We start from the raw sequence: 15,603 nt of genomic DNA on the forward strand, positions 1-15,603 counted from the left end.
GTAAGCCCTCAATGCATGTTTGTTGATCTGAAACAGAAGTTCACGAATGTTCTTTCACATCAACTTGTCAGTTGCCGTTATCAACTGATAAAGGATGTTCATGCTCCCATATTACAAAAATCACATAAACAGAATGCTATTTAAACCAGCATGAACCAACGTCTAAATGTTCATCGTATACTGTCCTAAGTATTTTATTTTCAATGTATGGATGTTGCTATTTTTTTTTAAGTCAATCAACAAATGATACTTAGGAGATCATGAGTCTCACATTTACAGACGAGGGAACTGAAGCTCAGAAATGTCAAAGTGATTTGTGCAACGATACAGGTAATTTAGAGGAAGGGAACAGCTAGCGAACAGGAGACAATTTACACAATCCCTTAACGTAGAAAACACACAGTGACTCTAAATAACTCTGGCATTTCTATCTGTTATCATCCTTCTGGTGTGCAGTACATGCCAGCCATGTTAGAATACAATATTTAACCACTATACCAATGACTTATTGGGTTTTGATACTTTTGCCTGCAGTTCTGGTGGTAACAGGCTACCAGGATGGAAGATAAAATTACTGGAATTGTCTTTTCAAGAAGAGTTCTTCCGATTTAAAAAATATCTTTCTACTTTTCAAAACCAAGCATTTAGTGAGTAACTACTGAGAACCAGGACATTTAATCCTCAGTGTGACCTTATGAGGAAGCATGCCCACTTAACCAATAAGAAAACGGAGACTTACCGAAGTTAAAGTACCTTGTCCAAAGCTCCTCTCACACCACACAGTGGTCCCCAGATTCCACAGCGACCCACAGGGAGGAGACTCTGAACATGAGGCTCTTGGCTTAACAGAATCACCTTTGTTTGTGGAGCTAAGCTCCCCTGTCAGAGTCAGGCCAGCACCACCTCTTCTGCGTAGCCTTGGGAGGACTCTCAGCAAGCTGGCACATGGCTTCTCTGCCACCAGTCAAAGACTCAGTGAGGATCACAGTCCTGCCTATCCCCCCTCCACATGTGACTCTAGCTTGTGTTCTCTAAGTGAAAGGTGACAGATGGGACAGGTCCTCGGAGTACAGTCTCTCCAAACAAGATCTAAGCACTACTGTGCCATGATTTGAGATAATCATTTAGTTTGTGGTATCACAGTTCCATAAATAGACGGTGAATTAAATCAAACTTCATATTAAACTCTGATTTTAAAATACTCTGAAACAATAAAGCAATAAATTTTTAGTCAGCCTGAAGAAAAAGAATTTAATTTAAAGGAATTGTCATGTTTATCAGGAACTGACACCTTCTCACAGAACTTCTTCATTCTTTGGGTTCTGCCTTCCTGTTTGAAAATCTCAAGATGGGGGCGCCTGGGTGGCTCCAGCGGGTTAAAGCCTCTGCCTTCAGCTCAGGTCATGATCCCAGGGTCCTGGGATGGAGCCCCACATTGGGCTCTCTGCTCAGCAGGGAACCTGCTTCCCCCTCGCACCCCTCTCTGCCTGTCTCTCTGCCTACTTGTGATCTCTGTCTGTCAAATAAATAAATAAAATCTTTAAAAAAAAAAATCTTAAGATGACCAGACAGGAACCTGTGGGACGACATTTCCCAACAAAGGGGAGCTTTAACTGAGCCCAAGAGTTATCTGATGAACTTGAGTGGGAGCACAGGTACCTGCCTCTTTTCGATTCTGCTGTGATCAGCCTAAGAGGCTAAGATTCCTCAGTGTGATTTCAAGAAGAATTCATGGCTCAAAAAAGAAGTCTGAGAAACCAGTTATGGTGATTATGAGCAATATCCCCACCTAGCTTCATGACCAAGACTGTCTGTGGCGGGTCACACTGTCGTTTTAACCAAAGAACTCAGTCATCTCTTTGAAAAGCCCCAAAGGTAACCTCATCTTCATTAAGAAAATACAGATAGGGACAAAGGTTACAGCTAGAACTGAAGTGTCCTTTAAAAATAGCTGGAGGGAGTGCCTGGGTGGCTCAGTGGGTTAAGCTGCTGCCTTCGGTTCAGGTCAGGATCTCGGGGTCCTGGGATCGGTCCTGAATCGGGCTCTCTGCTCAGCAGGGAGCGTGCTTCCCTCTTTCTCTCTCTCTGCTTGTCTCTCTGTCTACTTGTGATCTCTCTCTGTGAAATAAATAAAATCTTAAAAAAAAAAAATAGCTGGAGGTTGGGATGCCTGGGTGGCTCAGTCAGTTAAGCTGCTGCCTTCGGCTCAGGTCATGATCCCACAGGGCTGGGATCCAGCCCCACATCCGGCTGCTTGCTCGGCAGGGAGGCTGCTTCTCCCTCTGCCCCTCCCCCTACTTGTGCTCTCCCTCGTGCGTGTGCGCACACTCTCTCTCTGACACATGGATAAATAAAATCTCTTTTAAAAAAAAACAGATGGAGATAGAAGTACGCGAGAGGAGAAATGGGTTCAATTAAGACGGAGCTAAAACAAAACAAAAACAAAACAAAAAAAAATGAATGACCTCAATTGCTAGCCCAGAAGTTTCAAAATAAGGAGGAGTTTGTAAACAGCCCGCTTATTAGACCTTTTCTCTGTATTCCTGGCACCACCCTCTCAGGTCTATTTTTAGTCACAGAAGAATGGGGAGCAGACAGGGAAGGGCTAACTGTGGCCCAGCCTTACCTTGGGTGCCCTGCCAGGGCTCTAGCTATCTTTAATTAATGTCTGAGGGACGTAAGGCGGACCCTACACGTGGTGAAAGAAGCACAATGGTGAAACTCTACCCCAAAGAACGGACAGGCCCGCAACTGGCGTACCATGCCTGACGTCCCCGGGCTGTGTTTTGTTGAAAAGAAGGCTCCATCTGGAACATTTAGAGAGGGCAATGTGGAAACCCTGCATATTTAATTTAGGAGTACAGAAAACAGGACTGTTTGTTTACCTAGTTTTGCCACCCTGCTTCACAGACTCACACTACATTTTATCAACAAATCACTTTCACACGACCTATACATTTTCTCAGGAATAAAGAAGTTTCCTTTTAAGGTACTCCCTTCTGCTATCTAGTCCACATTCCTAAATAAAGATAAAACTAACATTTCTCATCACCCCACATTTAAAGTCTTTCCCTTTCACGATATTCCCCAGGAGAAAAGCCTAAAGCTTTTAAACCACAACAACTCACTGCCATCCAGATTAAGCTTTATTAAATATTAGAGATTAATCATATCTTTGGACCAGAACTGAATAACCTAAGAAACTGATAGTGAAATCAATTCTATGTACTACCCCAAACTGGCCAACATCAGCATTCTAAAGGCATACTACAGGCAGGGATGATAAACAGGAGGAGATAAAATGCTACCATTTCAAAAAAAAAGAAAATCAGACCACAGGGTTACAAAGCTTGGCAGTGACAGACATGTGACTAGTCAGGAATCAATGAACTGTCTGTGAACAAAGAATTTAAGGGACTCCTGTTAAGACAGAGGAAAGTATGAATAAAATTCAAACAGCTTCTGAATTCCCATCTACTATACTTCAGACTATAGCAAACTGCCTTCTTCCTACACTCAATTCCATTAACCAAAATAGGTCTGTTTATCTAAGACTCCATGAGGTGATGAAAAAATAAAAATTCTAGCATTCTCTTTCAGCTAAAGAAACCATATGGCTTTCTTTGCTTCTGCAGAATGTACTTACACTAAAGCCATTATTAAGTTTAAGCAATGGTTTTAGTACGGAGTATAGTCAGAAAAAAGCCAGTCAACCACATTTAAGGGTACATGTGTTCTGAAGCTGGTTCCTCACCAGACTCAGACGACCTTTCTGAAACCAGCTGTATTTTCTGAATAAATGATGAAGGCAGGATGCAGAGCAGATGAACACCCTCACACCGAAGAAATATTACTCCCTGAGTGAGTGCCTGGGACATTCTGTAGAGAGGGGTCTGGCAGGGCCTGCTTCCCCTTCCAGTTTTTATTACTTGAGCCCATGTAGAAAGGAGGCGATGCCATGAGATGACCAAGTGAAAAGAAAACTATCTGGAGAGTATGTGCAAAGATTGTCAACTGTTGGAGAAATCTGACAGGACTGACAGTTGAATTACAGCAGAACCTTCTGCAGTGATGAAATGGACTCTTCTGCATCTGTTGTCCAACGTGGTAGCCACTAGCTACAAAGCACATGAAATACAGCTAATGTAATTAAGGAACTGAATTACATTATTTTATTTTAATTAACTTACATTCAAGTGGTCAGATGTGGCTCACAGACCCCGCATCGAACAGCACAGGTTTAGAACACTGGAAAAGCTGACCACAGCAATCTCCCAGATCAGAAAAAAGCTCAGAGGAGACTAATGTTCCTATCCTTTCCCCCAGGAATTAAGGGGAAAAAAACTTAATTAGCTCCCCTTCTTAACTGTGTTAGTCATTAAAAAGTACTATCTAATCATTTCTGTCTCATCTGAATGTGGACCTAACACACAGTAGAACACATAAAATGCAGAAGTACTGAAACTGCTTTTTCTCTTCCTGTAAACAATGAGAACTTAAGAGCTGAAATAATTATTTTGAATTTTTACATTTCTCCCTAAATTGAAATGTAAACTTTGAACCAAATACTTACACAAAAGATAGCTTAAGCTTCTTATAGATTTTTTATCATTTTTTTCATTTTGCTTTCCTCTCAAAAGTCATGGTAAAATCTTTCATATGATTACACTTTGAGACCTTAGAGGAAAAAAACAACCTGTCAACAAAATCCCCAAGTGCTCAGACAAAAAAAGATTCATTCCAATAGCAACTGTGTAGTTAAGTCGGGGTGGGAGGGGGAAGCTGCTCTTTACAACCACAAGTTCTGAATACTCAGAACATGTTCAAAAAGCTTTAGCTTAACTTATGAGATCTGTTCCATCTGTAGTCCTAAAAATCGCCAACACTAGCATCCTTGATAATAACTGGTTGCAGGCAAATCCTTTCAGCCTTATGCATTGCACACTATAGCTTTAAAATGGCAAGTACATTCTAAACACATGTCATCTAGGGACACACACTCCCTGTACATTATACACTAAGGCTACAGCAGAAAAAACTATACTTAACATCAACTGATTTTCTTTTTGAACTTCCTAAAGATTTTGTTTAATGCCCCCTGAATCTGTTTAAACAACATAAAATGATACAGGCTTTAATGAAGTTTTTCAAATCCCAAGAACTAGAAAACAATTTTAGTTCTAGGATTTAAAAAATAATAATAATAATAAACAAACTACACAGTTTATAAACTACAAAATCTACTGCTTTAACTCAAAATCGACCTTAGAACAAACACCATACCTTTTCTAATCCATAGTTCCAAAAGCAGGACACTTGACAAGGCTGTGTGTGGTCTAAGTGACAGTGAAGTCAGTGAATGAACAGAAGCAGCCCAGTAGCAGCCAGTCACCTGAGTCTGCCTGCAGGTGTCTGTACCTGTCTCCATCCTTTCAACTATTTACCAACTATTTGCATAAACTCACAAAATATGTAAAAAGGCAGCATGGGCCCAGGTTGATACAACACAATGGTATTTAAATATAAGGTCTTGTATTAAAGGCTCAAAGAGTCAGTCCCACACACCAGCACCAGCCAAAAAAGTCAAGGAGTCACAGCAATTTATTTACACACAAAAAGGCATGAGGGATGCAGCTGCAGGTTCAGTACCCTTGCTCAAACATCGAATTCCATCTCAGGCTGCATTTACAAAATGTAAATCGCCAGGAAAGTTACTACTTTCTACCAAAATTAGTACCACAGATGCTTCAGGATGCTGCATTGTAGCAGGGCCAACAACACACTCAAGGCTTTGGAAGGAGCCCCCTCCCCCAACTTGGTAATACCAGTCCAACACCTGGAAGTGGGAGGAGAACAGCAGAGACAAAGGAAGCAAAACTGCTGTCTCCAAAAGTGGAAAGGGCTAACATGTGGATGAGGAATACACTTACTTTGTGTGGTTCCAGCGAAGAGAAAGACAAACAAGAGAGGCAAATTTTAGTTCAGTGCAAAGAAGAGTATATCAAAGATCAGGTTTGTTCATAATTGGACTGGCCCACCTAGAAAGGCAGTGAGCACCTCCTTACTGAAAGCCAAACTTTGGATCACAAACCTCTCTGTGATCCAAAGAGGTTTCCACCATCACAGGAAGTTAGACTAGGTAACTCCCTCCCTCCTCCCACACCCACACTGAACAGGACATTCACAGGCAAGACCACCTCCCTAACTCCAACTCCTCCCAGTTCTCTCACTCCAGGCTTTACTGCTCTAATTCATTTTCTAAGAGGGGAAAAAAAAAAATCTCCAAATTTTAGTGCTTTAACAAAAGTTAGAGACACTAACAACTACTAATGAAACAAGCTCTGACAGTTGGGCAGCTCACTCACTGGAATACAGAAGCACCGCCCTCAGACATGATATTCACATTCTGTGCATTCTTTGTAGTTTCCCACATCATTTTCCTAAATAATATTCTTTAAATTTAGTTAACAGACTCAAACTCAAAATGACTGAACTTAAAGGGATTAATTTTCTTCAAACTTCCTGTAGTGAGAGTGAGCCACTCACCTAATCCTACAAAGGCTGCAAACAAGAAGCCTACACAGGACATTTTTAAACTGCCCCAGCTAGAACCTCAGAGAAGTGATTCTAATTTCTCCATCAAGCCAGGGACTGAGAGGTGTGGAAGGCAGAAATAGGACTTACCCTACCTTGCAGATATCCGACCTTTATTTGCAGATATCCATCCTTCCCCATTATTTCCGTGCTTCCTGAAACCCATCACTAAGTCACCCCACAGTGTTCAAATGGATGCCTAACAGGGTTTGGGTCCTCTTCTAATTCTACCCTAGGCACAAGATTACAGATCCCAGAAGCTCATTACCCAACTATTCAAACTCTAAAATGATAGCACCGTCCTAAGAAGTACTCTCAGAACTTTCTCTGAAGAGTAACCCACTCCCTGTCTGGAAATACTTTAAGAGGCAGCTACCTGCCCACCATCCATCATACATTCCGAAAAAGAGGCCAGCTGTCCACATCCCTGTTTGATTCCCAACCTGCAGGACAACAGTCTGAAACAGATTAGGGTATCTCTGTCCAAATCATCCCTTTCAGCCTCAACAACATATTCCAGACCATCTGCTCTAACGGCCAGGCTTTACCTTTCTGAACGTGAATGATGTCGGGGAAGTTGGCCAGATGCCCCTGATACAGCGCTAACAGGTCCATGACCGGGTCCAGGTCCTGCCTGGGCTGCTCGGCAAAGAGCTCGCCGATGGCGTCGTAGGCATCTCCGGTGAAGGCGATGGCCTGGTTCAGGCCGGCGGAGAAGGCCTGCTGGTCCAGCTCGAAGGCCTGGCTGAGGCCGCGGAAGGACTGGCCCACCTTCTGATACTCCTTCTTGAAGCCTGTCACCTGCTTGCGCGCGAACTCGTTGGCCGTGTGGTTGAGCTGCAGCGCGCTGTCGTCCATCTTCTTGGTGAAGCACTTGAAGCCGTCAATCTTGCTCTCCACCTCCTGCAGGTCGAGGGCGGCGGCGGGGGGCGTGCTCAGAGTCAGGAAGAAGTTGGCGCCCACCATCTCGTCTTTCTCGGCCTTCCGCTTGCCCTGTTTCCAGGCCTTCTCGTCCGTGCTGCTGGGACAGGTCAGAAAGTGCTGGAAAACGTCGCACTGCGCCAGCACCGGGTGGCTGGCCATGTGGTTCATCCACCAGATCAGGCCCTTCCTGCGCTTGGAGATGAAGTCCTCCTCGAAGCGGCCGGTGGCCTGCTTCTCGGGCAGGTGCGGCACCGAGATGACGGGGAACTTCTCGGCCAGGCGCGCGTACAGCCAGTCGAAGTGCTTGTAGCGCCGGTGTACCGGCACCTGCGTGTGCGTGGGGACCAGTTTGTAGGAAATGTAGCTCTTCATGCCCTTGAACTTGGTCTGTTTGGTGGGATCGTCGATGGTGCACTGGAAGGGGTAAGGGTTCTCCTGCCATTCGGGACCGTAGGGCCCCAGCACCACACACAGCTTGTCCCCATCCTTCACGAAGCCAGACGCTTCGCCCAGCACGAAGGCCTCGCCGCCTGACTTGACGAAGGTGGAGAAGCGGTTGAGGTTACGGCTTACAGTGGCCGAGCTCTTGGCCCCCGACGGATGGTGCTGCGGGGGCGCAGAGCCGCCGCGGGACCCCAGCGACAGGTCGGAGCGCGTGGACAGACGGTAGCGGCTGGCCGCGCCGCCCGCGGACGATGAGCCGTCGAGGTCCGGGTACGCGCTGCTGCCCAGCGCGCCCGGCTCGTCGGCCACCGTGGAGCTGTCGTCCCACTCGTCGTCCCAGTCATCGTCGCTGCCCTGGCTGGCCTGGTAGCCACCGCCGTACAGCTGCTGAGGCGACGGCTGCAGGGCGCCCCCGCCGTACGGGTAGCCCGCGGCCGGCGGCTGGAAGGTGCTCGGCGGCGGCGCCTGCTGCGGTTGCAGCAGCGGCTGGAAGGCGTCGGGCGGCGGCTTGAAGGAGGCGGGTGGCGCGGCGGGCAGGGGATCGAAGCCGCCAGGCGGGACGTTGGCGTAGCGAGCCGGGGCTCCCGGGCCGCCGTCGCCCGCCGGGCCGGGCTCCGGGGCGCGGATCACCTGCACGTACGAGGCCGGGAAGAGGCCACGGTCGCCGCGGCTGTTGACCCCCTCGAGCCAGCCCTCGATGTCCTGTTCGCTGCACAGGCTCAGCACCTCGTGCTCCCGCAGCGAGATCTCACCCGGGTTCTCCGACCTAAAGTCGTACAGCGCCCGGGCGCGCAGCGCCATGGTCCCGGGGCCCCGGCGGGCGGCCCCCGACTCCCTACGCCGCGAGCCCGGGGCCCGCCCGAGGGGTCCGCGGTGTCGCCCACGTCCCGGCGCGCGGAACGAAGCCCAAAAGACAGCGCGCAGCCCCGCGCCCCGGCCCGCCGGTCGCGCCCTCCGCGCCGCTCAGCTCGCAGCGCCGACTGCCTCGCTGGGCCGCCGCCGCCGCCGCCGCCGCCGCCGGCTGGGGGCGGGGCCCGCGGCCTCCCACGTACCCAGCTGCGCTAATCCACGGCCGAGAGCCGCGCGCCAGGCGAGAGCAAGCGATGGCCGAGCCGCCGCACCCGCCCGCAGGGTCCACTCCGCGGCCGCCACTGCCCCCTCCAGGCCGGCGCCGCACGGTCAGGCGCCCCGTGAAGGTTTCCACTCAGAAACCTCGTGTGGGAAATTGTTTGGGCTTTTAGATGAAAAAAACGTGTCCTAGAAAGTAAATTAATAGTTGCATTCCTGACAAACTCTGAGCGCTCAGTGAGTGCTTCTAGAATAATTCCAGCCACACATCTCATGAAGGATTTTCAGTGGCGATTAGCGACCGCACCAAGAAGAAAAACAAGATGCCTGTGCCCGGCGCTGTCCGCGCCTTTCCATTTTCCACCCGCTGGAACCTTCTGGCAAGAAGGGGAGGAAGATGACTCGAGCAAAGTAAGGAAGGTGTTGTGCTTGACAAATTAAGAGGCTAAGGGAAGAGGGTGGGAGGAGGTGTCGGTGTCGGAGAGTTTACAGTAATAGAAGTGGGCACGGGGAGCTGGCATTTTGAGTGTGTCCCGTCTCCTCCCCGAGACCAAGTAGCGCAGAGCTTTCAGTTCGGAGTCAGGCTGTTGGGTCCGAGTCTGCCTTCTGACACCACCTAGGTTATGACCTTGAGCAAGTCACCTGTACCTCCCTCCTGGGGTGGTTATGGGATTCGATAATCATGTAGTCCCTAATTTATAGATGAGGAAAATGAAAGGGAGAGGTTAATACGCGGCAGATACTCTACAATGGGGAGTACAGTTCAGGTGTTTGCTGCCGCTCTTGCTCATGTTACTGTTATTTGGGAAGGCAAAAACCCTGTCCTCCTTCGTAAACAGAATAGAGATCCTAAAATCACAGTCCCAGAGCATATGCAACCGAAGGGACCCCCGTGTTCACACCTGACTCCTAATCTGAGATCAGTGACCATCTCTCTCCATTCATCTTTGTCTCACTCAATTTATATTATCTTTAAGATAAGTAGATTTTTAAAAATCACTTCCTGAATTATTAATCAACTCCAATCTCCAAAGTCGCCTTGTTTCACATCTTTTCTTTCTCTGTGTAATTTGCCCGAAGCGTTTTCTTCTCATAATTATTAAGTCTAGCCTAATTATTCCTTTGAAGACACCTCTAATTGGGATTCACAATTCATATGCCATTAATTTCAGCCTGTCCTATGACCCTTTTCAAGCAAATCTGGGAAACAGGCCAGAAGAGTTTACAATTATTCTAAGGAAGGGCTGTGGTATTCTAAGCATCTTGCACAAAACCACCAACCTAGTATACCAGAATTACTCCTACAGTGTTTATCCCTAATACAAAAACCTTAATTCAACTCTGTAAGCAAATTCTGAATTACAGCATTTTTAGCTGAAAATTCTGGGTTACGATCCTTCTTAACAGTAAGCAACAGAGATCACTGAATTTCAATGTCAACAGCTTATGTGGTCAGAAACATGAAGTCAACATTTATGAAACACCGAAAATATAATTGATTTTATTTATTGTTTTATACATATAGTATATATATTTATATATATATTATTTATTAATTATGAGAAGCTAATCTAGAATATTTAGGATAAATGCTTTGAATTTCACCCTTACTATTCATCTGGTAGCTACTTTTTTAGATTAAAGAGTTAATTAACATGAAACGTGCAATGCTTCAGGTTTTGAAACAGAGAGACTGAAAATCTATTTCATGTATGAAAATTCCAGGAATTTGAGGTGATGTCTTTTACAGACAGGTTGGGCTGCTCCTTGGAAACAGTGGTTGAGGAGTTACTGGATGTCAGAGGTTGTTTGCAGTACTAATGCCCATGCAAGTGTTCAGTTTGTAGGAGTCTGATGGGAGGCCAGTCATCAGGTTTGGTGACGGACAGGGACAGGCTGTCTATGGTGCCTGGCTGTGTGGCACCTGAGTGGCTGGAAATGCCCCTTAGGGTCTTAGATATTTTAAAAAATGTGCCCAAGCATTAGAAATTTGTAACTGTTCGCTCAGGGACATAGAGAGTAACACGTTTTTAAAAGATTTCTCTAGTGGGGCGCCTGGGGGGCTTAGTTGTAAACCAGAGTCATGGGATGGAGCCCCGCATCCGGCTCCTCGCTCAGCAGGAAGCCTGCTTCTCCCTCTTCCTACCCCACTCCCCCTACTTGTGTTCCCTCTCTCACTGTCAAATAAATAAAATCTCAAAAAAAAAAAAAAGATTTCTCTTGAAAACAGAGCATATTATTCATAAGTTACATAATCGTTATAACCATCAACTATTTCTATTTTCTATTTCATTACATCTTCATAAAAACACGTCATTAGGGGACACTAAATGGCTCTACACACCCATATTTTCACACTTCTTCCTTTGGCCTGAGCGGTCTTATGTGGCCTGGCCCCTGCCTCTCTTTCCATTCCTTTCTTCCACTAGAGTGAAACCACAGTGGTTTCTTTGCTATTTCTGGAACAAGCCAAACACATTTGTGCCTCGGATTTTTTTAATAGACTTTATTTTTTTAGAGAAGTTTTAGGTTCATGGCAAAATTGAGCAGAAGGTACAAGAGATTTTCCATATACCCATTTCATCGTCTCCTCCCCACCATCAACATTTCCAGTCAGAGTGATGCATTGGTTACTGTTGCTTAACCTGCACTAGCACATAGTTATTGCTCAAAGTCCGTAATTGATATAAGGATTCTTAGTGTTGTACCTTCTATAGATTTGGACATATGAATAATGACATGTATCTGCATCTATCATTGTAATATTATACAAATTAGTTTCACTACCCTAAAAATCATCTGTTCTCTGCCTTTTCATCTCTTCTTCCCTCCTAACCCCTGGCAAACACTGATCTTTTCTACTGTCTACATAGTTTTGCCTCTTCCAGAGTGTCATACAGTTGGAATCGTACAGTATATAGCCTTTAACCTTCCTCCATGTCTCTTTATAGCTTGATAACTCATTTCTTCTCAGCCATAACAATATTCTGTTGTCTGTATGGGTCACAATTTATTTATTACTTACCTACCTGAATGATATCTCAGTTGCTTCTAGATTTTGGCAACTATGAATAAAGCTGCTATAAACATCCCTCTGCAGGTTTTTGCCTGGATGTAAGTTTTAAACTCCTTTGGGTAAATGCCAAGGAGTAGGATTACTGGATTGTATGGTGAGGGTATATTTAGTTTTGTAAGAAACTGCCAACTTCCAAAACGACTCTACCACTTTACATTACCATCAGCATGAATGAGAATTCCTTTTACTCCACATCCTTGTTAGCATTTGGTATTGTCAGTGTTCTGGGTTTTGGCCATTCTGGTAAGTGTATAGTGGTATCTTATTGTTTTAATCTGCATTTCCCTGATGACATATGATGTAGAGCATTTTTTCATGTGCTGATTTGCTATCCATATATCTTCTGCAGAAACGTAGTCTGTTAAGATCTTTGGCCCATAAGAGTTGTTACCTTATTGTTGAGTGCTTAAGAATTTTTCTGTATATTGGAAATAAATCTTTTATCACATGTATCTTTTGCAAATATTGCTCTCAGTCTGTGACTTGTGTCTTCTCATACTCTTGGTATTGTCTTTCACGAAGCAGAAGTTTTTAATTTTAATGAAGTCCAGCTTATCAATTATTTCTTTCATGGATCCCGCCTTTGGAGTTATGTCTAAAAAGTCATTGCCATGCCCAAGGTCATATGGATTTTCTCTTATGTTATCTTCTATGAGTTTTATAATCTGCATTCCATATTGAGGTCTCTGATCCATTTTAATTTATTTTTGTGGGAGGTGTAAGTTCTGTGTCTAGGTTTATTTCTTTTTCCATGCAGATGTCCATCTGCTCTGGCACCAGTTGTCAAAAAGACTATCTGTGCCTCTTTGTGTTGTCTTTGCTCCTTTGCCAAAGATCAGTTGACTATATTTATATAAAACTGTTTCTGAGCTCTCTATTCTGTCCCATTGATCTGTCTGTCTATTCTTTCACCAATACCACACTGTCTGCTTACTACAGCCCTAGAGGAAGACTTAAAGTAGTGTCAGTCCTCTTTGGTCTTCTACTTTAGTATTGTCTTGGCGATTCAGTCTTCTGCCTCTCCATGTAAACTTTATAAGGAGTGTTGATCTAGAAGATAAAGCTGGGATTTTTTAAAGTTTTTAAAAATATTTTATTTATTTGTCAGAGAGAGAGAGAGAGAACACAAACAGTGAGATTGGCAGGCAGAGGGAGAAGCAGGCTCCCTGCTGAGCAAGGCGCCCATTGCAGGACTCAATCCCAGGACCCTGGGGTCACGACTTAAGCCAAAGGCAATTGCTTAACCAGCTGAGCCACCCAGGCATCTCAATGCTGAGATTTTGATTAGGATTACATGGAATCTACAGATCAAGTTGGAAACAGCTGACATCTTGAGTATTCCTATCCAAGAACATGGAATATCCTTTTACTTAGTTATTTAATTTCTTTCAACAGAGTTTTATTTCTCCTCATAGAGATCTTGTACATATGTTGTCAGATTTATACCTAAGTATTTCATTTCCAGAGGGTACTAAGGTACATGGAATCATGTTTTCAATTTCAATTTCACTTGTTCATTGTTAGTATGTGTAGGAAAACAATTGGATTTTGCATATTAACTGTGCATCCTGCTATCTTGCTATAATCACTTTTGAGCTCTAGGGGTGGGGAGAAGGGTTTAGTTGATTCTCTTGGGTTTTCTACATAGACAATCATGTCATCTGCAAACAAAGACAGTTTTATTTCCTCCTAATCTGTATACCTTTTATTTCCTGGTCTTCTTCATTGCATTAGCTAGGACTTCCATTATGATGTTGAAAAACATCGGTGAGGAAGACTTCTTTGCCTTGTTCCTGATCTTAGTGAGAATGCTTCTGGCTTTTTACCACTAAGTGCAATGTTAGGCATAAGGTCTTTTTGTAGATATTCTTTATCAAGTTGAGGAAGTTCCCGTCTATTCTTAGTTTACTGAAAGTTTTTATCATGAATGGGTCTTGGGTTTTATCAAATGATTTTTCTGCTTCTATTGAAATGATCATATGATTTTTCTTCTTTGACTTATTGATATGATAGGTTATATTAATTGATTTTCAAATGTTGACCCAGCCTGGCATACCTACATGATCCCACTAGGCCACAGTATATAATTTGTTTTATGTGCTGTTGGATTTGATTTGATAATATTTTGTTGTATTTATGCTCATGAGAGATATTGATCTTTAGTTTTCTTGTGACATCTGTTTGGTTTGGGTATTAGAGTGATGCTGGCCCCATAGAATGAGTTAGGAAGTATTTCCTCTGCATCTATCTTCTGAAAGAGATTGTAGGGAGTTTGTATAGTTTCTTCCTTAAATGTTTGGTGGAATTCACCAGTGAACCTGTAAGGGCCTATTCAGCCAGAGTGGCCCCACCCTGGTTGAACTGCCATTTTGTTGTAAAACTTAACTTGATCTTGCCCCCCCACCCCAGGGGAACTTACTTAAAAACAAGTCCCGGAAACCAGTCCCAAGTAACAAAGTCCAAGTACAAGGGCGGGTCAGGCCAGGTGGAGGTATTCAGTCAGTGGGGGCGCACACTATCTCCTAGCTACCAAGGAGTATGCGCCCTGCCCTTTGGGAGCCTTTTGGCACCAATCCTAACCAAGGTGTGATAGACTGGTTCAAATGTCTACTAGGGTAAGTAATTCAGTTGGTCACCTAGCATCACTGTGGAGTTTCCTGTGTGTGTTGCAATCTCATTGGCCACCTGTGTGTGGCCAGGCCCAACCACATGGCCTTTGCTCTATAAAAGTTAGTCTGTGAGGCAGGGAGGGGTCACCCTCTCTGTAGGGGCGCCCCGACCAGTGTGTTTGACGGTCAGTCTGATTCCTGATGCTTGGCGCGAAATAAGGCTTTGCTTGACCTTCACTTTGTATCAGTCTCGCTCCTTTAATCACGGATCCATTATTGGGGTACCCAATTTTGGGGGAACCAGCAAACCTACCTGGGCCCAGTACTGTTTGTTTTGGAAGGTTTTTCATTATATTGGGCCTATGCAGTTGTCTATTTCTTCTTATGTGAATTTTGGCATATTGTGTCTTTTAAAGAATTCATCCACTGCGAGTAGATTATCACATTTGTAGGCACAGAGTCGTTCGTAGTATTCATTACTCTTTTAATGTCCTTGAGATCTGTAGTTATATTTCCTCTTTAATTTCTGATAGTAGTAATTTGCGTTCTGTTTCTTAGCCTGGCTAGAGGCTTATTGATCTTTCCAAAGAAACAGCTTTCGATTTCATTGGTTCTGTTGATTTTCTGTTTTCAATTTCATTGAATTGTGCTCTATTAAATAAAATTTTTTTATTATTTCTTTTCTTCTGTTTACTTTTTATTTAATTTGCTCTTCTGTTTTAGTTTCTGAAGGTGGAAGCTTTGATAATTGAGTTTAGATTTTTTTGCTTTTCTAATATATGCACTCACAGCTATACATTTCCCTTTGGCCCTTCTCACTGCCTCCTACCTCTCACATTTTGTTACATTGTCTTTCCATTTTCATGTAGTCAAAAATATTTAATTTCT

At 44.4% G+C, this 15,603-nt stretch overlaps 1 protein-coding gene and 1 long non-coding RNA gene across 2 annotated transcripts in view; one reads left to right on the forward strand and one right to left on the reverse strand.

The window, feature by feature from the left end:
• The window catches only part of SNX18 (sorting nexin 18), a 30,528-nt gene extending 21,667 nt beyond the window's left edge, over positions 1-8,861 (reverse strand). Inside the window, exon 1 of the mRNA XM_044231932.1 lies at positions 7,143-8,861. Coding sequence (XP_044087867.1) covers positions 7,143-8,763 — 1,621 coding nt within the window. The 5' untranslated portion in view covers positions 8,764-8,861. The remainder of the gene's footprint in view (positions 1-7,142) is intronic.
• Positions 8,862-9,128: 267 nt separating this feature from the next.
• The window catches only part of LOC122894311, a 114,654-nt gene continuing 108,179 nt past the window's right edge, over positions 9,129-15,603 (forward strand). Inside the window, exon 1 of the long non-coding RNA XR_006381769.1 lies at positions 9,129-9,441. This is a non-coding gene — a long non-coding RNA (uncharacterized LOC122894311). The remainder of the gene's footprint in view (positions 9,442-15,603) is intronic.

This window comes from Neovison vison, chromosome 1, assembly GCF_020171115.1.
Source record: "Neovison vison isolate M4711 chromosome 1, ASM_NN_V1, whole genome shotgun sequence".
NCBI classification, from domain to species: domain Eukaryota; kingdom Metazoa; phylum Chordata; class Mammalia; order Carnivora; family Mustelidae; genus Neogale; species Neogale vison.